General features: G+C 40.2%; 1 protein-coding gene across 2 annotated transcripts; it reads left to right on the top strand.

Moving 5' to 3' along the window:
- Positions 1-4,613: 4,613 nt before the first annotated feature.
- On the top strand, positions 4,614-17,458 carry Slitrk4 (SLIT and NTRK-like family, member 4). Of its 2 annotated transcripts, none has more exons than XM_005410904.1 (2): positions 4,614-4,948; positions 9,406-17,458. In XM_005410904.1, exon 2 carries the CDS (start codon positions 9,456-9,458, stop codon positions 11,967-11,969), a length of 2,514 nt encoding a protein of 837 aa, XP_005410961.1. In that variant the 5' UTR covers positions 4,614-4,948; positions 9,406-9,455; the 3' UTR covers positions 11,970-17,458. The 2 variants fall into 2 exon arrangements, with proteins under 2 accessions (XP_005410961.1, XP_005410960.1); XM_005410903.1 differs by lacking the exon at positions 4,614-4,948 and adding an exon at positions 5,571-5,770.
- The last annotated feature ends 7,481 nt before the right edge of the window (positions 17,459-24,939 follow it).

Genomic DNA, 24,939 nt, shown 5'->3' with positions numbered 1-24,939 from the left:
ACCAGGAACCGAACTCACGACCTTGCGCTTGCCAGGCAGGCGCTTTGCCGCTGAGCTAAATCCCCAGCCCTAAGTTTACATTTCTAAGGAAAAATAATGTCATAGAAACACTGGGTAAAAAGACTGCATATTTTTGCAAAAAAAAAAATTAAAAATATTTTACTAGCTGAAGGTAGTACTCTTGTTTCTCCAGATAGAGCTGAGCATGGTAAAAACAAAAAAGTTCTCATCAACTTTCCATCTCTTTCTCTGATGAAGCATTGCCTTGTGCTACGGAGCTTGTACAGCCCCTGGGAGTAATGCTCACAGTAGATTCTTCAGCTATTAACTTCTTATTTTTTATGTCACGATCTTTATTATCTTTGAGCTGTCTGAGGGCAGTTCAGCTTGTTTCAGGGCCCTAATCTTTGACAGTGAGTGAGAAGATGAGATTTCTCCAAGTTAAAGAATAAAAAGCCAGAAAATAGTTAAGTTAAAGCGAGGTACTACTATGTTAGCCTCTGGGGCTTAGCAAAGCAATATTAGTGAGTCATATAAATAAATTCTTACTATAAGTTAAAAATTACAAAGATCCTTCAGCACAATAGACAGCCTTTTATTATTATTCTAAGCATAATTTGTGAATGAAATATGCAGTGAATAATCAAACAATGACCGGAGTATGTTAATAACTGACACCTTTGTTTCTGAAAGGACAAGTTACTAGCTATACTGTAAGGAAGTCTGGAGGGAAAGGACTTTCAAGATAGGTGATATATTCTAATCAAAAAATGGGCTGAAGTGAGACTTTCCAATTCATGTGGTGTCCTATTGGACAACCATTCTTTTGTTTTAACTGGAGAATAAGTCTGAGGATGAATATTACTCTTCCAGGGCTCTCTTTGGCATTAGCAAAAACAAACAGATTCAGAATCAACTCAGGTATAAGAAATAGAAATCCACTAGACAAGATGGCAGGAGTCTGAATTATTTTCTTATTTTCTTTAATGGTTTGAGCAATCTTTCACTCTTACATCTGGTAATCTGAGCAATGTAGTTGAGGATATCAATATGGAATGTAACAACCACTGTTGATTTGTATTAATTTGTCTTGAGACTTTGTATCACTTTGAATGTTCTTGCTTTGATTTGTTTATGTTCATGATACTGTTATGATGCTAGTGTTCTATTTCTTTGTCTGTTTGTTTCTCATTTACTAATCTCTTTAAAATAAAAAAAAAAGAATTACGAATCCAGGATGGAAGAAATAAGTTCACTCTGGGCAAAGTAAAAAAGTTGATTTAAGACACCTAGTCATGTGTCACTGATGTGAACAGGTTTTTCACATCTTTTATCAGTTTGTTCTTATGTTAAGCACTGAGACTTTAATACTTGCAATACTTTATACCCCGTGTATTTTCCCTTGGAAAATCTGCTGTGCTTTTAAATGTATTGTGCCTTTAAAGTTAAATGTTCCCTAATTCCTCTGAAAAGTAACTGTAGAGTAGCAGAAAGGTCTCATGGACCTAGGATCAAATCTTTACTAGGACAAATAACTTAGATAATTTAGACATAATATTTAAGTACATAAAGCACACCCCCTTGCTCACAGAACAAATAAAATAATATTCATAGGCAACACACCTAAGAAGAGGAAATCAACAGGTAGTAGCTACAGTTGTATGGGTTGGATTGGGACCTGGAAGGTTTATCACAGCTCATGAACTTAGTAAAATTTGTAAAATAAACAGTACACATTTCTCAAAGTGTAAAGATTAAAAAATATGCTTAGCCTCATGGAAACAAGGATTTTTAAAACTTATTTAGTCATGGAAAAGGCTCTACCCCAATGTATTAACAACCTAAGAGTTGTATCTGTCTTCCACTTAGAGAATGCCACATTCATAATTGTTAAAATGCCAGCGGATAAATGAATCTTCAGTATTAAACTCAGTGATCTGTGACACCTGCATACCAAACTTAAGGACAAATTGTGGTAGATAAGGCAGAATAAAGGAGGGATACCGTGAAAGTAAAAGACCATGGAGTAAGGTCAAAACAGGTTGGTATTATAATCATTCTGGTTTAGAAGTGATTTTATGACTAAAACGGCCTTTGGAATTAAGGATACTCAATATCTTGGTGAAAATCCTCCTGCAAGTGTTTATTTGTCCTAAAGGAGGAAGATAACAGTGTATGTGAGGAACCCTATGTTCCATGAGTACGCTTGCAAAGCCAGGATTAAGCTCAGTAGAACATTAGGAGACACAGGATGACGTTATTACGGCCTTCACCCTATCTGCACCCATATACTTTAAGAAGTACTATCAACTTTAGTTTTCTTTCAATCACCAAAACTAGAGCTATAATTTTCTTAACAGTTTTATGCACAGGTTTATTTCCATTTTCAAGCTACAAATTCCTCTTAGCTTGCTATTGCTCTATATGGAGGTCGTGCATAGATCAAGGAAGTTGAAAAGAGACTGCAGATATCAGTGACTGGGTTTTTACATTACTTTGGAAGGAAAAGAAACATAGAACTTGAAAGTTGTGACTGCTATTTTATATGCCCACTTAATCTTCTTAAAGCAGCAAAATATTTTTTAAAGCGCTCATGTTGGTGAGCTGAATATTAATCACTGAAAACTTCTTAGCACTGTTATTAATTGCAATTGATTAATGTTCTGGCTGAATGTGCTTTCAGATAGTTCTCACCATAACCTTATTGAAAAGAGCATTCTGCACTTATTGGTATTGAATTCAGCCGAGCCTCAGAACAGTTTCTAAAGTTGAATAGAGAGAGGCATTTAAATCATCTGATATTTACCGTTCAAATCTGGCCTTTTCAGCTATTACAGTACTTAGAATATACATTATATTTTCGGGTAGAACTATTTTGCTCATTCTATTGAATCTTGTTAACATTTATAGTAAAGGACAAACAATTCACCTATCCTAATAAAAAATATTGTAGCATCCCGAATCCTTTGCATTTACACTAAATGTCAACTTGTTTTGGTACCCATTACCACTTTCAAATTGCATTATGCAATATAATGCAAATGTGAGCTCTTAATTAGCAGGATCTATTTCATTCAAATGTACAACAGTAGAGGGATTTTTCAACGTACTGCAGCTGTTACCTATGGAGAAAACACATTTCACCTTACTAAGAGAAGCTGCACAAGTACATATGTTGTTATGGATGGATCCTTTAGTGTTTCCTTAAGCAATGCTATTTCATAATGGATTCCACGTTGACTATAGCAAATTTTTTTGACTATAGCAAATTTTACCATTGCTGCCCACTCAGTTTCTGCCTCTAGGTTGTTTTTGCAAAAGAAGATAAAGTTTTTCAAAGTAATAGGGAGTGGGGGTGGAGGAAGGTTTCTTTAGGAAGGATACACTATTTACCAAGGTCATAAAGAAATAAGTCTATATATGCATACCTATTTAAATGTCATTTAAACACTATATGCACATCTTGGTACACATGCTGTGCCAAATCCACATTTTCAAAAATATAACCAGAAGGCAGCCTCATGAAATGACAAAAGCTAAAAAAGAAAAAAAGAAAACATCTATGAATAGATATCACAGATAATGTAGAAGGTAGAACATTATGGACAAATAGAATAATAAATCCTTTACCCATCGGATTTTTTCCCTAGATTTGGGGCCTTTAAAAACAACCAATTACGGTAAATGTTTAACTGTAGGAGTTCAGGCAGACAGCCAAATTCTGGTTGCAAAGCTCTTGCAAGTTTTAACCGAAAGCCTTTTTTCATTTTTGAGCAAAAAGATTTCTAGATACCACCTCTACCCTGGTGTGCCTAGAGCCACCTGGGATCTGATAAGTGAACTGGGCAGAACGCAGAGTTTCCAAGAATTGGGCCGGGAAGTATTTCCTGAAATGTGGCAAAGAATGGGCTACCAGGAGTGTAAGGGCAATACTTAAACCATTTACCTAAACCCAGTTTATTCCTACAGTACACAAAGTAAAGAAAGATTTATTTTCCTTAGCCAACTACCTACAAAGTCAGTAAGTGTGAGGGAAGGAAGCAAAAGGAACGTTTATGTACTTGAAAGGCAAACAAGACAGCAAAACTCTCCTGCTAGCTCCCCCCCCCCCGCCCCAGTTTATTAACCAAATTACCAATCTGTGTGAAATTGGTTTGAACATTTGCCCTTCCTCAGGACCTTCCCATTTTCTGTGGAAACACTAAAAATGGGTACAAGTGGCCAAGACGATCCATCCTCTAGGCTGCAGCCCGGAAATATTTGAGAAGCAGCCGCTAAAGTCTCCATACCGATCCTGAGGGGCTACAGAAGTGACTTTTCTTGGTCGTTTCCTCCCCTGGCTCCTCAGATTATCATGCTAATCTTTCCCCCCTTCCTTCTTTACAGTCCCACCAGCAGGGCCTCAGTGCCTCAAATCTTGTTTACCCGACCCCCAAGCCCGAATGTCTCACATCCACCCCCCTCCCCAAGTCCCCTCCCGGTCACCACCAAAGCCCGGAGAAGTGGAACGCATACAATGCCTCCCTTATAGGGCTAGAGCTAGGAACTGGGCATGCTCAGTAGCGAAAGCAGATTTTTTTTTTTTCTTTTGATCGCAAGTGCAGCACCTCTCCCAGTCCAACACCTCTTTCCTCTACCCCTCGCCCCTATCCCGACTCCCAGGTCCTTAATCACTCTGCTTAACCAATTTTGTGCCAAGATCTCCCTTAGTTCTAAAATGCGGAGAATTAACCCTTCTCTTCCTAACCCCGCCAAATAGTCTCACTTTGGGCTAAAACCTTACACTTTTGCCTTAAAGCCCCCAGCCCCTTTCTCGCAGACAGGTAGAGGGAGTGCGAATACTACTGGATCCCAGAAAACGGGTCCCAGGAAGGCTCCATCCAAGATCGACAGCTACCGAGAAGTACTCCTGGAGCGCTCTGTTCTGCGGGGTGACAATTAGCCAAAGGTACCGTACCCATGATACAAAACCCAAGCGCTAGTGTAGCATTTGAATGTCATCTTTGACTCACCCCCTTCGGTCCTGGAATTACTCAATTCCGCGTAGACTGGACGACCCTGGATCTCTAAGTCCCCCTCCCTCCAGGTTCTCCAATGTTTCTTTGGCTTTTCCTGGGTTCTTGGTTGCTCTCTCAGCGAAACGCCCCGGGTGCGCTTGTGTGTGCGTGTGCGTGTGTGTGTGTGTGTGTGTGCGTGTGCGTGTTCCTTCCTTTTTAGGGGGTTTGGGCGAGGAGAAAGGATTCGAGTGCGCATCTGTGGTGGGGGGATGGAGGCCAGTGAGCCCGCAATAAGGAAGCGGGGTCTCTGCCTGAGGATAGGGGTCTTTCCTCCCCAGGGGGGGCTGGTTTAGGCAAAAGTAGGGGCGGATGCCAGGAGGAAAGTGCCTTATTTTTCTCGGTGTGTGGATAGAAGCAGAATCAAGTGGGGGTGTCTGGATGCGGGACTAGGGGCTCAGGAATGGGGGGGGTCTGAGCAGTTGGGTGTCGGGAGGGAGGACTGCCTGTGTGCCAGGGGGCGGGGGCGGGGGCGGGGATTCGGCTTGTATGTAAAGGTGCAGCCCTTGTGCGAGGGTCCGGGTGCGCGCGCGGTGTCTGGCTGGGTGCGCGCGCGCGCTCCGCTGCCCTCCTGCTCGCCCGCTAGGGTTGCTCGGTGGGCTTGACGGGCGAGCGGGAGCTGAGAAGCGCCATCCTGGACCACGTAGAGATCGTCGCGGAAACTGAGACGCGGGTCGTGGAGGGGCCCGCCCTGCACCAGACGCCGGGCTTCAGAGGTGGGTGAATTTCCAGCGGGGACTGCGCGAGCTGCACCGACAAGCGCGCTGCCTCTTCCCGGCTGGGCTCGGCACCGCGGGTGCGCGCGCGCGAAGGGAAGCAGGTAGCTTATTATTTTTAGTTTGAGTCGTGTTGGTTAGGGGCCGAGTGAGTGGACAAAGTGGACGTGTTGGCTAACAACCCCCTACACACACACACACACACACCTCTCACTTGCCTGCCCACAGCGTGTTCGCGTGTCCCTGAGGACAGAAAGAATCCGGGTGTCCTCAGCATCCCTGCCCCCTGGGCAGCGGGGGCGACCGGGAAAGTGTCCTGGACTCGCAGCCTGGACTGTTGGGGCCGCTGCTCTGGGCTGGGCTTTGTTTTCTGCGCTCTACTGATATTCACTCTGCGTGGACGTGGATGTGGGGCTCTCGCTGGCTGGTCAGAGATTGCTGGCACCCAGCGAGACGGGGGAAAAAGAGAGGAAGAGCCGGTGGGTAACTCTACAAGCCCTGCAAAGCCAGAAAAGCCCTAGCAACGCGACTTTGCAAGGTGCCTACATTTTGAGCCGATTTCTGGCTTGGTGAGCAGGAATGTGTAGCTGGCCAGGGGAGGGGGTGCGGGCAGAGGGAGCCCTGGCCGCTGCTTGTGGCCAAGGAGGCACGGGGTCACTCTGCCTGTCGCAGACGGCTCAGTGACAACCCAGTGCCAGTCCTCTCGCGGCCTGAGCTAGCTAGCTATCTCCCCTATCCAGCAGCCCGGGTGAAAAAGGCCGACGGAAACTCCAGCAGCTTCCCATTGTGGGACGCGAGCACGCGGAGAAATGTGTGCGCAGCGGGGTTGAAGGCCCCCGCGACATCGCGCACAGTACCCCGCCTCCATCGTTCTGCCCACTGGGCTGCTGCTCGGCCGGGGTACCCGGGAGGGGGCTGAGCGCCGGCTCTAGGCACCGGGATGCGGCAAAACATTGCGGTACGCGCCAGCGCCCGCAGCCCCTCCAACCGCGTCTCCGCTGGCCCGAGGTAGCGCACAAGGGGCGGCAGTGGCCCGGGCTCTCCGCCGACCTTCCCTCCCCCATCTTAGACCTAGGAGGGCTGCCCGAGCTTTCCCACGTCAGCACCTGCGGAGCAACCTCGACCCACAGACGCGGCTGTGGTGGTTTGTCCCCGCGGGCAGCTCCCTCCTCCGAAGCGTGGAGCCCCAGGCGCGGCACTGTGCTGGATGCCGGATTTGTGGCAGGGCTAGGTTTGTGCAGTTCCGGCCGGCCGTGGGAGCTGAGCGTCTTGCTGGCACGGAGACAGAAAGACAGGGAGACGCACCATGCTGGGCAGCCTGAGAGATGGCTCTTGACATCTAACTCGTACTTTGTATGTTTCGGGTTTTTTTTTGTTTTGTTTTGGTTTTTTTTGCCTTATTTTCATGATTTTCAGTGCGTGTTTTAATGGAGACCTACGTGAATGTGCGATTTCTTTCGTTTACATTCAGTACCCCTTTTTACTCTTTCTGGCTGCCTCCTCTGAGGTTTACCTCCTCCATTCTCCACTTCTCCATGCCTCTCGCCCTTTCAGCACCTCTTTCCCTTCTTGTCGGACCAACTCTTCCTCTCCCTTGCCTGCTGCTCCTCCAGCTGCTGTGGGCTTCCTCTGTTTCACAAGAGCTGCATTTGGGAACTTCGTAGCTAGCTCGTCCTAGCCCTTCTCTTTCCTCTTGGCTACTTGAAGTGGAAATTACTGGGAGGAGGACAGCTCCTTCTGCCTTTGGAGATCTGTTGATGTTTCTGGTTCTTGATTTTGTGCTGAATTTGGGTTACTGGATTTTTTTTTTCTTTTTGTTTGCTTTTAGCTTGGTTGCTTTTTGGTTTCCTCGTTTTGGAGCGAGCGTGGTGGTTGGTAGTTAGTAACAAGAAATGACTCAACTGAACCAAAATAACTGTTGAAAATCACATCAACATAAGGCAAAAGAGATCAAGAGAAATTTTGATTTTACAATTAAAGTTGGTTTGATGATGTCATATTTAAGAATTATGACTTCTTTTTGCAATGCAAATCATTCTGTCCTGGTGAATAGGGGAAATGCATGTCTATATGGCAACCAAATAATATGTCAGCAGTACTGACCATATTCTGAACCAAGCTACTTAAGATGCAAATCTTCCTGGTCGTGGCTAATGGACTGTCTACTTGAGACATGTTCCATTCTGCCACTAGCTGATTCCTCGTGAGCAAAATAAACAAAGGAGTTTCTGTGACACTTCTTTCTTTGCATTTTTCTCTCATTGTGTGCTCCTGGCTATTTTATTTATTTAATTAATATTTGCTGGTAACCATATTGAAATTGCAGCCAGCTTCCCATTCACAACGGGAAAGATCCACATGCCTAGAATTGCATCAATAGAATGCACTCTGTTTGTCTTCCATTTATTCTTTTCCAGGAAGCAGAAGCGCTGTTTGTACATGTGTATTTGTGTGTATTTGCGGTGCATAAGGAGTGGGTGACAGTGGGTTAATTTGCTAAGCATTAAAGTCCATTAAGAAGTGACTTTTATTTGTTTACAGGGGCTGGTAATATTGGGAAGCTGTTTGGGAACTGATGATTTGTGTATGAAAATGTGTTTCTCCTGAATGTATCTGATCGTGCAGAGAAAGCTACTCAAAGATTGTGGTGTGTAAAGTCTTCTCCCTCAGCATTGGCAATCTGTGGTCCAAATAAAGGAGATAAGGATTTGAGCCAAGGGTCTATTGAACCTACGTTCAAAGTAGCTAATAAAAAGGAAAAAGAAAGAACTAGAAAGGCAGGAGAGACGATTCTATGGGTGAAAGGCTGCCTGGAGATCAGCTAAGCAATGCAGGAGCAAGCAGTTCCTCTCTTGTCTTCAGGGACCCAAAGCCAAAAGGTTCCTCCAACCCCCGCATGGAGGTTGACTGGCAGGGAACTAGATGCATATTGTTATTTCATTTGAAAATAAAATCGGTCTATCTTCTATTCAGTTGTTTTTCTAGCCCCCTCCTGCAGGGTCATCTGTGCTTTTGAAGGCAGCAGTGTACAGGAGTGAGCTGATTAATGGCTAGGTGCTTACCAGTTGGCTGAAGCTCAATCCAGGGCTCCTTCCACAAAGGTCTGTTAACTGTCTCCTGTGCAGTTACCCAGGCTTGCAATTGCCATCCTCCACTGAAGCCTGGGCTCTGGTATGGTCTTTACTTAGATTCTTTATCTAGCCCAAGCCTGGAGAATAGATGTCCACTAATTGTAATGCCTTTGTGGTACAAGTGACACGGCATATCTGGTGGTCTCCAGACTGTCATTTGAGTGGCAGATAGGAAGCATTCAGGCCTGAGTTCAAGGGCAGAGTGTGGTGATTCAAGTGAGAAAATAATTGATATCATTAAGGTTTAAGTATGATTAATAATTCTTTTCTTATTGTTTGTTATATATTCTGCATATGGAAATTTTGTATAAACTGTATGTTTTGAAATAAAATGAGGGGCATTTTTGTAGTTATTGTTTGATTGAGTGCAAATGTTTGGAGTTTTGGGTGCATTAAAAATACAGTGCTGGTCATTATAACCATATGTTCATTACGATATAATTTAGACACTAATAATTTTTCAAGTCATCACCATTGAAAAAATGTTTTCTTTTTATTTTTTAGATTATTTCTCTTTATTCAGAAGCATAAAGTTGCTTGCCGATTGCAAGAAGATGTTTCTTTGGCTCTTTCTGATTTTGTCAGCCCTCATTGCTTCGACAAACGCAGATTCTGACATCTCAGTGGAAATTTGCAATGTGTGCTCCTGCGTGTCAGTGGAGAATGTGCTCTATGTCAACTGTGAGAAAGTTTCAGTGTACAGGCCAAATCAGCTGAAACCACCGTGGTCTAATTTCTATCACCTTAATTTCCAAAACAATTTTTTAAATATCCTCTATCCAAATACATTCTTGAATTTTTCACATGCAGTATCCCTGCATCTGGGAAATAATAAACTCCAGAACATTGAGGGAGGAGCCTTCCTGGGGCTCAGTGCATTAAAGCAGTTGCACTTGAACAACAATGAATTAAAGATTCTCCGAGCTGACACTTTCCTTGGCATAGAGAACTTGGAGTATCTCCAGGCTGACTACAATTTAATCAAGTATATTGAACGCGGAGCCTTCAATAAGCTCCACAAACTGAAAGTTCTCATTCTTAATGACAATCTGATTTCATTTCTTCCTGATAATATTTTCCGATTCGCATCTTTGACCCACCTGGATATACGAGGAAACAGGATCCAGAAGCTCCCTTATATTGGGGTTCTGGAACACATTGGCCGTGTCGTCGAATTGCAACTGGAAGATAACCCTTGGAACTGTAGCTGTGATTTGTTGCCTTTAAAAGCTTGGCTGGAGAATATGCCATATAACATTTACATAGGAGAAGCTATCTGCGAAACTCCCAGTGACTTATATGGAAGGCTTTTAAAAGAAACCAACAAACAAGAATTATGCCCGATGGGTACAGGCAGTGATTTTGACGTCCGCATTTTGCCTCCCTCTCAGCTGGAAAATGGCTACACGACTCCCAACGGTCACACTACTCAAACATCCTTGCACAGATTAGTGACCAAACCACCCAAAACAACAAATCCTTCTAAGATCTCCGGAATCGTGGCCGGCAAAGCCCTCTCCAACCGCAATCTCAGTCAGATTGTGTCTTACCAAACAAGGGTGCCTCCTCTCACACCCTGCCCAGCGCCTTGCTTTTGCAAAACCCATCCATCAGATTTGGGACTGAGTGTGAACTGCCAAGAGAAAAACATACAGTCCATGTCTGAACTGATACCGAAACCTTTAAATGCCAAGAAATTGCACGTCAATGGCAATAACATCAAAGATGTGGACATCTCAGACTTCGCCGAGTTTGAAGGACTGGACTTGCTGCATTTAGGCAGCAATCAGATTACGGTGATCAAGGGCGACGTTTTCCACAATCTCACTAACTTGCGCAGGCTGTATCTCAATGGCAATCAGATCGAGAGACTCTATCCTGAAATCTTTTCAGGGCTTCATAACCTGCAGTATCTGTATTTGGAATATAATTTGATTAAGGAAATTTTAGCAGGCACCTTTGACTCCATGCCCAATTTGCAGTTATTGTACTTGAACAACAATCTGCTCAAAAGCCTGCCTGTTTACATTTTTTCCGGAGCCCCCCTGGCTAGACTGAACCTGAGGAACAACAAATTCATGTACTTGCCTGTCAGTGGGGTCCTTGATCAGCTGCAGTCTCTTACGCAGATTGACTTGGAGGGCAACCCGTGGGACTGCACTTGTGACTTAGTGGCGTTAAAGCTGTGGCTGGAGAAGTTAAACGACGGGATTGTTGTGAAGGAACTGAAATGTGAGACACCTGTTCAGTTTGCCAACATCGAACTGAAGTCCCTCAAAAATGAAATCTTGTGTCCCAAACTTTTAAACAAGCCATCTCTGCCATTCACTAGCCCTGCACCTGCCATTACATTCACCACCCCGCTGGGACCCATTCGAAGTCCTCCTGGTGGCCCAGTGCCTCTATCTATCTTAATCTTAAGTATTTTAGTAGTCCTCATTTTAACGGTCTTTGTTGCTTTTTGCCTCCTTGTTTTTGTGCTGCGACGCAACAAGAAACCCACGGTAAAGCACGAAGGCCTGGGGAATCCTGAATGTGGCTCCATGCAGCTGCAGCTACGGAAGCATGACCACAAACCCAATAAAAAAGACGGCCTGAGCACAGAAGCTTTTATTCCACAAACCATAGAACAGATGAGCAAGAGCCACACCTGTGGCTTGAAAGAGTCAGACACTGGGTTCATGTTTTCAGATCCCCCAGGACAGAAGGTCATTCTGAGAAATGTTGCCGACAAAGACAAAGATTTATTGCACGTGGATACCAGGAAGAGACTGAGCACAATTGATGAACTGGATGAATTATTCCCTAGCAGGGATTCCAATGTGTTTATTCAGAATTTTCTTGAAAGCAAAAAGGAGTATAATAGCATAGGTGTCAGCGGCTTTGAGATTCGCTATCCAGAAAAACAACAAGATAAAAAAAACAAGAAGTCACTGATAGGTGGCAACCATAGTAAAATTGTTGTGGAGCAAAGGAAGAGTGAGTATTTTGAACTGAAGGCCAAACTTCAGAGTTCCCCTGACTACCTACAGGTCCTTGAGGAGCAAACAGCTTTGAACAAGATATAGGTCATGCAATCCTAACTTCATAAAGAGGACATTTATTTAATGATGAAAGTGCCTTTTGTTGACTTCTAACTTCCAAATACTATGTTATCAATAGGCATAGAGGCAGGTGTTTCCAAGGGTGTCTCATTAACTGTAGCTACAAAGATGTGTCAAGTAGAGGAGAATTTCCTTAATAGATTTTACTACAGAAAACCTATACTGTGGAGTCCTGTGGGGATACTGCAAACTCTATTGCCAAAGGGATGCTTTATATACATAGTACACTGAATTTAACCTCAAGAGGCAAATCCGTTTTGTACCCCAATACAAAACCTTCGTCTCTTTGTGCTTTGTAAAGCAAACTCAAGAAAACTGGTACCAGTGTTAATACTTCAGCTGGCTCCTTCATCTTGCACGTAGATTAAGCTGGTGGAACTGGAATAATCCTTTCGATTTGTGGCATTGTAACAACTCTGTGTAAAGATTATCTGAAAAGTGTAAAAAAAAAAAAGCATGCAAAGAGAGAACATTTGACAGTATTTGTAAATCGGTAACCTCTATGACTTGCATCTTGAAACCGCTGGATTTATAACGTTAAATTGTGCAAATATTGTTTAAAAATATACCATGCATTATGTAACTATAAAATAAATCTGAACAGTTTAAGCATTACCTGTCTATACATAAAAATCTAAAAGAGAAAACAATCAATGTGAGTTATATAGCATTTGTGGTGATCTGAAGAAATATGTTTATCAGAATTAAACATGACTCAAATTAAAATGACACTAGAGTTTGTTCTCAGTTATGTGAAATACCCACAATCCTTAAAAGGTTGTCCAAACTTAGCAAAGTGCTTACCGTGTGAGCGCACCCAAAGCTATTTTTGTAACATAATTCATATTTATGAAGTACTTTGTATACTAAATAGGAAAATATGTACTCCTTAATATGTATTTAATATGCCTGACTTGTTTTCCTGATCACAGCGAATTTATCAGTAAGTATAAATTTAGATAGAAAAATATACTGAACCGAACCTGAAGCTAATGTGTACAGACATATTTTGGACTTTGTGATCAGGTATAAATGAAAAACAGAAAAAGCAAAAAACAAACAAAAAAGAACAAAAAACACTAAAAAAAAGCAGTTCTTTGCTATTCTTGTGAATTTAGCATATTATCTTCAGATTTGTTACCAGTTGTGCATTTTAAAATAGGTTCCTTAGTTCTCTAGTATTGTGTCTGGGGCAGTTGTTATTTGCCGTCAGTTGTCTTGCTTTCCAGGATTCTATGAGCTTAATTCAGATAGTTTTCACTACAAATATTAAAAAAATAATGACTAAGGTGAATAGTATCTTAGCTGCATCAGTATCCTGTTCTTTCATCCTTCTGACTACTATCAGATAATCTAGCAGAACTGTAAACATCATGGCAATCTTGGCTATCAAAGCCACACTGTAAAATGCTTGCATTGGTCTCACATGAGCGCACAGTCTGCAACCACAAATGATACGCCCCTGTGTTTGCTTGTGCTGTTAAATTCTAAGTCAAAACTGGTCAAAGGAATGAAGCATTTGATAACCGGCAATATTTAAAGATCTTTAGGAGCTCTCAATTAGCAAACTGATATTCAGAAGTGCGTTGCCTTCTCGGCCAGTTTGTGCAGTGTGTGTGTATGTATGTGTGTGTGTGTGTGAGTGTGATATCCATCTCTTATGGATTACTGTATTAATTAGTTAAATAACCAAGAAGGCTAACATAGATATTCTTCACAAATTACAAGTGGCAGATGTTTTTGTGAAGCTTCAAAAATGATACAGTTAAAGTTGTAGCAGCAAGTAGATTATTAAGCACTAATTTCAGGGCTGTGCATTTGTTTCAAGATGTAAAAAAATCATGGTATTCTTGGAAGAGTGTGTGTGTGTGTTTGTGTGTGTTTGGGTATGTATTCATACATATAGATAATTTGGAGAGTTTTAAAATAGGAAAAAAATCTCCATGTGTATGTGCTGGTGCTCTTAAAACTTTAATGTGTAATTTTAATTTTCATGACAATGTCTGTGCATACTTTATATGAATATAAAAAATCCAAACAAATAATTGCTTTCTGATCTCAAAAGAAAAGACAAGATGTGTGCACAACAACTTGTGTTCATCTGTAATTTCATGAGGACTTTTAATATGCCATTACCATGCATGCATGCATCCATGGATTAAAGGGCTCCTAATGTGTACTGACAGGATAAAGACGCAAAGCCTTCAAAGAAAGTGTTTTAGTTTATCCTGTCAATAAAGTATGGATTGAGGAATGTTAAGTAGACATTTATGGAAGGAAACAAAGCTCCATCCATGATCTGGGGATAATAGGTCATTGGGATGATGCCTTTTATTCAGTGTGGTGATGCTTTGAAGATGTTTCAAGGCTTCCGCAGAATTGTCAATGGCAAGAGTACCTGCCACCATCTCAAAGCTTGCTGTAGTATATTGGCTACTTCATATTCTTCTGCTGAAAGGTATAAATGTTCAAAATTTTTAGGAAAAACAGTAATTCAGTGTATGTGGTTATTTGCAGGTTCTAATTGTAAATGAAAGTAACAAATCCTTGGTTAAGGCTGATATACTTTCCTTAACTAAAGTCATTGTGCCTACATTATACAGTGTATACTATTTTGCACCTGTCTCTCACTAGTTGTACTTGTACATTTTATGATAATGTAGTTAGGCATAAGTTCTGAGTTGAGTACAAGAACAGTTAAAATACTGTATCTACGTTTTGTTGGCTTCAATTTTAATCTTGATGTTAGTTTAACCCCTTGAGGTATGACATGTACGTTGGTACAGCATTTTTAGTAGAGCTTTGAATCAAATCTTGAAAATCCAAGAAGTGCTGATTTCTAACGTAGTCTGACACATGATAGGCTTCTTGGCTTTGCATTCACATTTATGAACTGTGTTAGAGCAGTTGCAAAGGAAACTAGATATTCTGAAATCAGTGAAGGGGTTGAGATAATATATTGTGTCCGTGTAATATAAATCGAGTTTTAAATTATTTTTCTATGAGATCAATACAGATGATTCAATTCTTTAAAGTAAATCTTTGTGTAATTTTATGAGAAAGCAGCTATTAAAGTACAGTGATTGAAGTCTATAAGGCAATTTATATTCTATATTTAGTTTTCCATTGTGAATAATAAAGTGAATAAATATATTAATTAGAGAGTCATTTAAGACCATCTTTCTTTTGTTGCTTTTTTTAAACATTTGATTTTATAAGCCATAAAAATGCATAATTTATACAGGGCATGGCCTCATGAGTAATATCAACAGGTATTTCAGAAATAGCAGACTACATCTAGAAACCTAGGGTGATAAATTATAATATCATTTGCATGACTTTTATATTGACATTGTATGAAATGAGCACAGTGAGTTTTTGTTGTTATTGTTGTCGCATCCAAAGAGTTGGGGAGAAAAATATATTAAGAATGTATTTATAATCACTATTTTGAAATAAAGTAAAAAAAAATGCATTGTTGTTTTTACCCTGATTTGACTTTTGGTATTTTAGGTTAGTTTGTAAAACAAAAATCAAGCAATGCTATAAAATCTAATGTAAATCACAAAAAGGAACTGTTTTAATGACTTTTGTTTGCTTTTAATTACATCAAGGTATTAGAATTTATTAAATGCCATTTTTACAAAAGTATTAATAAAATTATTTGCTACAATGGTATTTCTGAAGCCACAGTTTGTTAAATATATCTATATTTCCATTATTTTTAGAAGAAATAAAACAGTAGACAAACTGATCATATCGCTCAGATTTGAGGGTAAGATACATAGCTTTAGAATACTGTTTGTATCCAACCTAATTGTTAAATCTCTGTTAAAAAATGCTTTCTTTACAAACATCTTTGCAATCTGTTTTCCCTCCCACTGTCAGCCCCTTCGGAGAAGAGTGAGACAATGCCAAGAGCGACATGCTTTGATTCTGGCCCATTCTCATTAATTGGTTGGAATCTGACATAACTTCAGATAAGCAAATATTAGTATTCAGTCTTAAATATCTACTCAAATAATTTTAGAAACAGACTTTGGGATTTCTATATTTCATGGCCAACATGACTGATTACAAGTTAGTTTTTTATTTATGGGAAAAATTGTGATTTATATTTGTTTCTTTTCAAGAAGACCTAAATTATCAGTCCATCATTGTGCACAGCTACTGTGGTGAAGGAAAATGAAGCGATCGTGTAATGACTAATTTAAGGGCAGAGAATATACACACAGGGAGTTGGCCAATAATGTTGATTAAGGCACTTCAGAGAACCATGGAAAGGAACACTGAAAGTATAAATTCAGATTGTTGTGGCCTTACATCTACACACAGCTATGCTGAAGTGTGGACAGTATAGGGCGCATATATAAGTACTTTTGGGCTAAAGGTCTGTGTGTCATAGTAAATACATCATGAAATTGTGTTATTTGAGTTACGAATCTTGAGCACAAGATTGGATCTCAGGCACTCTGTTTTGTAGAAAAATGGCATCAAGTCAAGCATTGATTTCATTTCCAGGGCTCATTAAACTAGTCACTATGATCAGATGGGATGAATGAAAATATCCTGTTTGTCATGTAACTTACCGGGAGTAACTGTGGGTATATATTAAGTTCATCTTATAATTGTTAACTATCAATTGAAGATTTCCTGAAGATCTGTCCTTTGTTAAATTAAAAACAGATGGAAGGTCAAGTGAATTTAATCATTTATTTTAGCCCTTAATGTAATTTTGATATTTTATTTCTTTATTCATGTATTGTTTAATTTCAGTTGAGTTTGCATTAGTTGATATGATTGCATTTGTGAGTGTGACAAATGAAGGAAGGAAGCTGACTTCTTACATGAAATAATGATATTTAAAATGTTTTAAAATTAACTGCTCATTCATACGTCTACAGAGGAAAAATAAAGTGGAGTTCTGAGACACTTGAATACTTTGAGCTTTTCAGTGAAAATTGGAAGATAACCTATGATAGAACACAGAACCAAGAGAAAATTACACAGTTCTCCACTTTAGTTTACCTTTGTAAACACTACCTAAATAGCAATTGATTCAGGGGATTCAATAATAAAGTAAAAATGACAAATTACTTATTTAATTTAAAAGCCTCTGAATTAGACCTTCAGTGTGATAAATGCAATATGTAATGAATTATTACTTTTTATTAGCTATAGGAAGAAATTTGTCTTTTAAAATTCCTACATATTTCTCTCAGTTCACAACTCACTAGACCTGGTTAACAAGCTAAGAAAGCCATGTTGTGCAGTGGATATTGCTCATGGAAATATTTGAAAATCACAGTAAGTTCTGTTCTCCCTCCTAAGACTTGGCAATGTATATTTCCATCCTTGTTTCATGTAAACTGAAATTTTGTGCTATAATTCTGGAGTTGGTATGCAGTAACTTTAATGCTGTTTTCACAAATAAAAGTCTTTCTTATAGGTCACATGTGTAGCCATTCAGTGTGTTTATTAGGGGGAAACCAATGAAGCTCAAATTTTAAAAAATATTTTGGCTTTTAGATGATACAATTATTCTATTCACGTATATGGATAGGCAAGCCCTACCTAAATATATTCACATACACACACAGAAAGAGTCATACATACAAACAGTGAATTATGCACAGAGGGAAATACCTAGCTGGTATTACCAGTTAAAAAGTTTTTGCATAACTACCCAGCTTTTCCAAAGAACACTGGTTTTCGGGGCCCTAATGATAATTATCATGCTTTTTGCTTTCACTTTCAATTGAAATCTGACCACTGTGTCACACATAGTAGAAATTAGGCCCACTTATGTCAAGTTTTAGTAATATGCAGTGTCATTAGATTTGAATTTGCTTTTCTTTCTTTATTAACTTAATCATCATCTTTAACAATACTGAATGAACAGTGCCACATTACCCCCAGGCAACCAGCCATTGTGCAAAACAAAGCTCTTATCGCCCTTCAAAAATATAATTCAGAGAAGAGTATGCAGGCATTTAGATCCAAAATGAGGAGACCAAGGGTGAGAATTTGGTTAAAAATTATTGAACATGGATTTATTTTTAAGAAAAGAAGTAATAGTTGTAAATTAACACTAAAGAGCCAATACCTACATCATGATCAGGGAAGGAAAGGGCAAAGGAATATTAACCATCATGGAAAAATGTCAAATTCCAGTTGTCTTTCTTTTGAGAATTTCCCCTGTTTTGTTAACCTTCATTTCCTTCAAATGAATATGAAATTGAGGCTCTACCAATGCAACGATAATTCAGTATTTTACAGAACTCACTGGCCAGAAAATTCATTTACTTACTGTTTAGCCTCCCTGGAATTTTTTTCCTCTGATTGACTGACATTATGGATTGACTGACTGTCAGGGCCTCCTGAGATGGCGTTAACTGTTAAAATAATGAATAGTGCTTTCGCTTATTGAGAAAAGAAGGAAAACATGCATATTACACATAGAGGATTTTGGGAGGGAGCAAAATAAATCAGTACAAGTACACGGTTTCCCAGTCTTGTAAAATATTGCTGAGCCTTCCTTTTTTTTTTCTTTTTCTTTTTCTTTCAGAAATGTGAGTTCAGTAAAAATTACCAAGTATCTATTTGAGAAGCCATTTCCTCCATGAACCCCTAGGAAATCGTGTATCTGCCATGGATCCCCTTGCTCCGTAGCAGGATGTGTCATATTTGCCAAGTCCTCCCTGCTGGAGATTGTTCTGTTCTGCTGTTACGAACAGCCAACAGCATCTATGGATGGCAGGGACTAGCTCAGGAAAAGATTTTTTCACTTATTTGGTGGGTAGTGGCAATAAGCACACAAAAGCTAAGATTCCAAGTGTAATTTTACCACAGCAGGGAGCATTTCAGTTGCATACATTTTGCATATTGCAGCTTTGTTTTTGTTCATCAGTTACCCTCCAGCCCACAGAAACAACTAGATATGTTATTCATCGCTCTCCTTCAGAAGTGGAAACCACTCTCCATCCTGGAAACTGTTATTTATAGCAAGAAACATCATGAGTTTTCTGCCTATTTCCTTCTGTAACTTCTAGAAATATAACATTTTCGTGAGCTAAGTGATGGATTTAAAAGGAAATCCTTCTGACAGAAAAATAATTATAAGAAAATAGAGTGAGATATCAGAAAAAAGTCAACTTTGGGAAGCTAGTTCTTTTTTTTTTAGGTTTTCTCATATGTAAGTAGAGTTCAGTGCCTTAGCTCATGAGATGGACCCGAAGAAATCAGTTTTCACTAGAGTCCTTGCGTTAACTACAGAAGGATATTATTGCTGACATGTTGGTCAGGTTTGCCATGTATTATCCTAAACGTGGCTGTTATTTTCTCCTTGTGCTATACTTCACAAAATACTCATTTGCTCAGATTTGGCACAGCTGCTGAAACGCTGCTGTATCAATTCTCACCATGAAAATTCACAAACCATTTTTTCTGCATGCAAATCAGCAGTTACACAGAAATGGGCACCGGAAACTGCTTAAATCATTAGGGTTGGGAGGAGTGTGTCCTTAAGAAACGAGGGCTTAAAAAATGTAGATATTTTATTAAAATTACAGTGGGGTCAAGCACCTCCCTTTGAACTTGGTCACATTTTATGGGATTCCATGTGTGCATTATAAAAGAAACAGAGCTCAGCTGAGAGGCAGTATTCCTACTATTTAGTCTTCTTGCTTGCATAATCTTTGTTGAAGCGGAGAATGTACGATCACTAGCTTGCAGAGTTAGTCACAAGCGTGTATACAATTTCAGCTGCTCATCTCAGTAAAAATACGTTGGTGAAATCCAGTTTCTTTCATGGCCTTTATATCACTTTAATCATCAAAACATGAACATATCTATTGGAGAATAGTGACACTCGGTGTTGACTAACCTACACAGGAGCATGGAGTACATTCACTCATTAAATTTTGAAATCTGATCAATTGGCCCTGATCCCTTCTCTTTTCAAGGGTAACTAGAGGTAGAGAGGAAAAATGACAAAACCACAGTCACATGTGTTACAACCACTTTGGCCTAGTATCTGATTCTTCTTACACACAAGATGATTTTATTCCCCCTACGCTGCCCTATTTGGAAGATCCAGAGAGGAGAATGAGTATCGGTGAGTGGGGGTATAGGGAGAACTTGCTTTGTAACATGAGGCCAGTTTCTGTACATTTTTAGAGCAGTCTATAACTGCAATGAACTAGATATGAGATACAGGTTTATTTATCCACACAACTGTCCAAGGTGAGAATTGTTCTGACAGGAAAGATGGATGTTACTCAAGAAAATTTATTTGAATATGGGCTTAGACTAGGTGATCTTGGAGGAAAGGATGCTTTTACCTCTAAGCCTAACGTTTCTCTGGTGCACACAAATGACTCAAGTCACATATCAAATGCATTTTGCTCTATATACTCAAGTGCTTGATTTGTCATAGTTTAGTTAGTATTACACGGTATATATTAGATGCTAGAATTACAAATCAATAACCCCAAAATACCAGTTACATGCCAGGCATGGTGTTACATAAGAAACGTATTACATTCTCCCTGATTTGTAATGTTCGCATTTTAAGTGTCAGCAACCGAAATAAAACCTCTTATGTTTAATTTTTTTACAAAGGAAAAACAACCTTCTTTGTCCATTGCACTGAAGATGGCACTCTAGCAACAATCTCATACTAGAAAGGACAGGCTGTGCTTGTACTTATCATTTCAGTCCTAAATTTCAATGTGGAGGTGAGTTCGTGAACCTGGCAAGTGGGCCATAGACGGTCATTTTTGTACTATCAATTTCACTAATTGGAGGTGGGTCTATTGTTTTATTATTTAGCCTCAATTAGATAGAATTGAACTTTATTCCAAAGAACTGTAGTTATAACTCAAAATCGTCTAAATGATAAAAGAAGAGATTGTGAGAAATATTTATTTCAATTTCATACCACAGAGACAGAAAGTTTTTTAAAACCTTCAGACTTGGAGAGGTTTTGTTTGTTCATTTTGGCCGAGGTATGTTTTTAAATATTCTGGGTACATCTGTGTAATTTTCAGTTTTTAAAGGTCGTTCTGAGTTTGTAAAATTCAATACTGTTAAGTAGAATCCCATTAAATGTCGCTCCTATGCCTTTGCTGATTCCTCTAATTACGAGGAGCGCACCTTCAGGTACCAGTAACTCACAAAATTTGCATGTTTATCCTGTGGAACCATATTTCACATCTAAACAGTTATGGCGTTAAATGTATAATTTTCTGTTTAAGTAGAGAAGAGCAGAAGGAATTAGGAGAATTTACCTTCTCTTGTTACTGATATGTCAAGGCATCCACCAGAGCAGGGGAATTAACACAGTGGCTTCCCTGGCTTTTCAGCTCACACGTTCACCCACGCCCTGTAGCTCCTCACCCAAACATCCTCTATTCCGACACTGACATTGCGCCCCTACTCTCATTTAAACTCTGAATCTGTTTAATGTTTATTCTTCAAGTTCACATTCAGATATCAGATTTATGTACAGCTAATTCACATGCACTCTTAGCTACTTTCCTATTGCTGAGGCATGCTGCCCAACAGCCAGAAGGCAAGAGGGCATGGAATGGCAGAGGGGCATGAGAAAGGAGAAACAGCTAATGGCAGGGAGGCAGGGAGCAGAGAGAGAGAGAGATCAAGAAAGGAGGGAGGCAGATAAGACCCTTCCAGGCCATGTTCTCAGTGACCCACCTCCTCCAACCAGGCTACACCTCCCAACATCACATTTAGCTTTAAACTCAGCAGTGGACTCAGGCACTGCTGTGTATCCATGCCCACGATCCAATTACCTCCCAAAACACCCACCTATGAGCCCTAGAAGCTTTAGGAGACATCTGGATATGAACCATAAGACATGCACACTAAATGTGGCAGTTTTATCAAGACATTTCCATTTTCAAGAATATCAAAGAGTAGGGTAAGAAACAACAATCGTAGAACCAGTGGCTTTGCAGGCCTCTGCCACACAGTGGAGTAGATGGCTGCCCTCAGTAGCCATTGGTCTTACCACGCATAGAGCTGATACAACGAAGATCAGTGGGGATTCCGACTGACTTAAATCTGTTCTCAAGAAGCCTCATGTTAAGTGACCCTAGTTGCTTTCATTCATTCAAACTTATTCATCTCGGGAACTAGCAATGAGGGAAAGGAATCAGTCACAGAGAGGGTCTCCTATTGAAATGAGTTTTATATTAATGTCTGAACAAAGGAGTTCAAATAGCGGTTGAAGAGTAAGGTTCTAGGAGACATATGAGTCTGCGGAAGCAACGTGGGCTAATGCAGCGATGTGGGAAGTAGCTCAATCAGTGGTGCTAATGTCACAGGCAAAGGCTACACCAAGGGCCAGTTAGCAGATATTAGAAGCTTTGCAGGCCATACAGTCATTGTTACAACTAGACAACTCTGTCCCTGTAGCCCAGAAGTAGCCACAGATGGCATGTAAATGGATGAGTATGTCTGTGTTTCTAATAAAACTTTATTGAAAAAAACAAGTGGGGAACAAATTTTATGGGCCAGAGGTTTTGACCCCAAGCTTAAAACATAAACAGCCTGGAAGCAGTCGGACTTGAATAGAGACTCTGCAGGACTTGTACATAAACTTTGTATGAGGATCGAAGGTAACAGTGGAATCGGGTAAGATGCCATCCACTGAGATGAGCAACTCTCAAGTAGGGGCAGGTGTGGAAGGTAGATAGCAAGGATGACAGAGGTCTGTTTGGGCATGCTAAATCTGCAGCACTGAGATTGTGCCACTGTTAAGTAAGCCATTGACTTTGTCTAACAGGAGCTTCCGGGAACAATTTAGGCCTGAAACACAACAGACCATCATCATCATGGACACATAAGTCATGAGAGGAGAGGAGTCACAGAATGAGAAAACAAAGGCGAGCAGTAGATACAGGAGCTTTAGAGATGGTTTTCACTGTCCTCTGTGCTCTATACCTTCTGCATCAAAATCACCTGAGATGCTTGTTACACTGCAGACCTACAGGCCCGCCCCAGCATCTCTGCCCAGGAGCGGTCATTTTAAATCTTCCTTGATTATTATTTATACTAAGTTGTGAGAATCCTTGCTGTGGGGATAACTCAGAAAAGAAAGTTTCCTCAAAAGGGAAATAATCACTGGACAGCTATGGGGTCCTGGGGGCGAAGCAGTAAGAACATTCCAAAAGGGACTCAGGGACTCTGTGTAGTCAGTGTTGCAGAGACGGTCATGCCACCCAACCAGGCTTTTCTGATGTTAGTCCTGTTGAGGTTGCATGCAAGGCAGATGTAAGGACAGTTGTGAGACTCCAGAACCTAACAGGGCACAAAATTTCAGACAGAAATTCCACAGAGGGAAAGAACGGCCTGGGGAATGATGGACAAGAACGGAGACCAGAGTAAACGGCGAAAGATTTATATGATCTGAAGAGAAACCAGAGTGGGAATGAAGGCCAGAGTACCAGGAAAGGTGGAAGCCAAAGATCAGTGCAAGGAAGACTTTGAAATTCCAGGGGGTAGGCATGAAAGCAGCACAGCCAGCAGGGTAATAATACCCACAGCAGGAGTTCACTGCCAGAAGGCAACAAAGATGGGCTGTCTGTCGGGGGGAGCTCATCAAACTCAGGCTCTTCTTAAGAGGCCTTGTGTCTGGTGGTCCTGGTCAGGCACGGGGAGGAATGGGAACACTGGAGTTTCAGCTGTTTGCAGTGAGCTTTAAATTAGAGCAAGAAAACTCCTCTCCCATCCTGTCCTGCCATGGCAGCAGCTCCTTAATAGAGTGCATTCTTTAAATTCCAGCGAGCATACATTCACTGAATGCCTACTATCTATCTTTGCTCTGTGATGGGTGCTGAAAGGAGCAAAAGAGTTGGACCAAGTCCCAGCCCCGTTGGAGTTCACAACCTACCGGAGAAAGCAGGTGTGAAAATGTTTGAATAGCTAAAACAATGAATTCTTTTCTTATTTTAAATAGAAAAGAACAAAAACTAAATAACGAAAAAAGACAAAAGCAAAACAACATAAAAACTATAAAACTGATACAGAATTTCAAAACAAGATAATAGGAAATCAACAATGGTCATTGTATTAGTTATTCTTATCTTCAAAGTAGATGCTCAGATTACCAGATACAGGTATGCAAGATTGATGGAACAATTAAACATTAACTGTTCCTTTCAATAAACCAATAGAAATTAGTAGTACAATTATCTTAGCTATCTTGTGTATATATGCATACATTTTTTTTTCCTTTCCTTCTTTCTTTCTTTGTTTCCTCCTTTCCCTCACCCCAGTTGTTCTTTCCTATTGAGCAGTTTCTTTCCCTTCCACAATATCTATTGTACCTTTCAGATCTTATTTATGCTTTCAGGTTCTTACACTATTGTAAACAAATACAGTGCTTACACATGTATTCTGATTTATTTCACTTCTGAGTATGGTCTCTAGTTGCATCCACTTACCTATAAAAGTTTCTAGTTTATCCTTTTATATAGCTGAGGAATAGTCTGTTGTATAAAAATACCACATCTTTTTATCTATTCCTTAATTGATGTGCATTTGGGTTGTTTCCAAGATTTTGATATGACAAATTGTGCTGCTATAAACATGGGTGCACATATATTTCTGTGATATGATGTTTTTAATTCTTCTAGGAAAATACCTAGAAGGAGAATATCTCGGTTAAGTGGGACATCTAATCCTAATTTTCTGAAGAATCTCCAGACTGATTTCCAAAGTGGTTGCCCCAGCCTACATTACCACCAACAGTGAAGAAGGGTTCCTTTGTCCCCACAGTGTCTCCAGCATTTGTTGTTGGTTGATTTCTTGATGATAGCCATTCTTACTGGGGTGAGATGGAATCTCACTGTGGTTTTAATTTGCATTTCTCAAATGAATAAAGATGTTGATCATTTTTCATGTATTTATT

The sequence above is a fragment of the Chinchilla lanigera genome, unplaced genomic scaffold, assembly GCF_000276665.1.
Source record: "Chinchilla lanigera isolate Chin_1 unplaced genomic scaffold, ChiLan1.0 scaffold00138, whole genome shotgun sequence".
NCBI classification, from domain to species: Eukaryota; Metazoa; Chordata; class Mammalia; order Rodentia; family Chinchillidae; genus Chinchilla; species Chinchilla lanigera.
The sequence above is the reverse complement of the archived record's forward strand: the minus strand, read 5'-3'. Positions and strand labels throughout refer to the sequence as shown.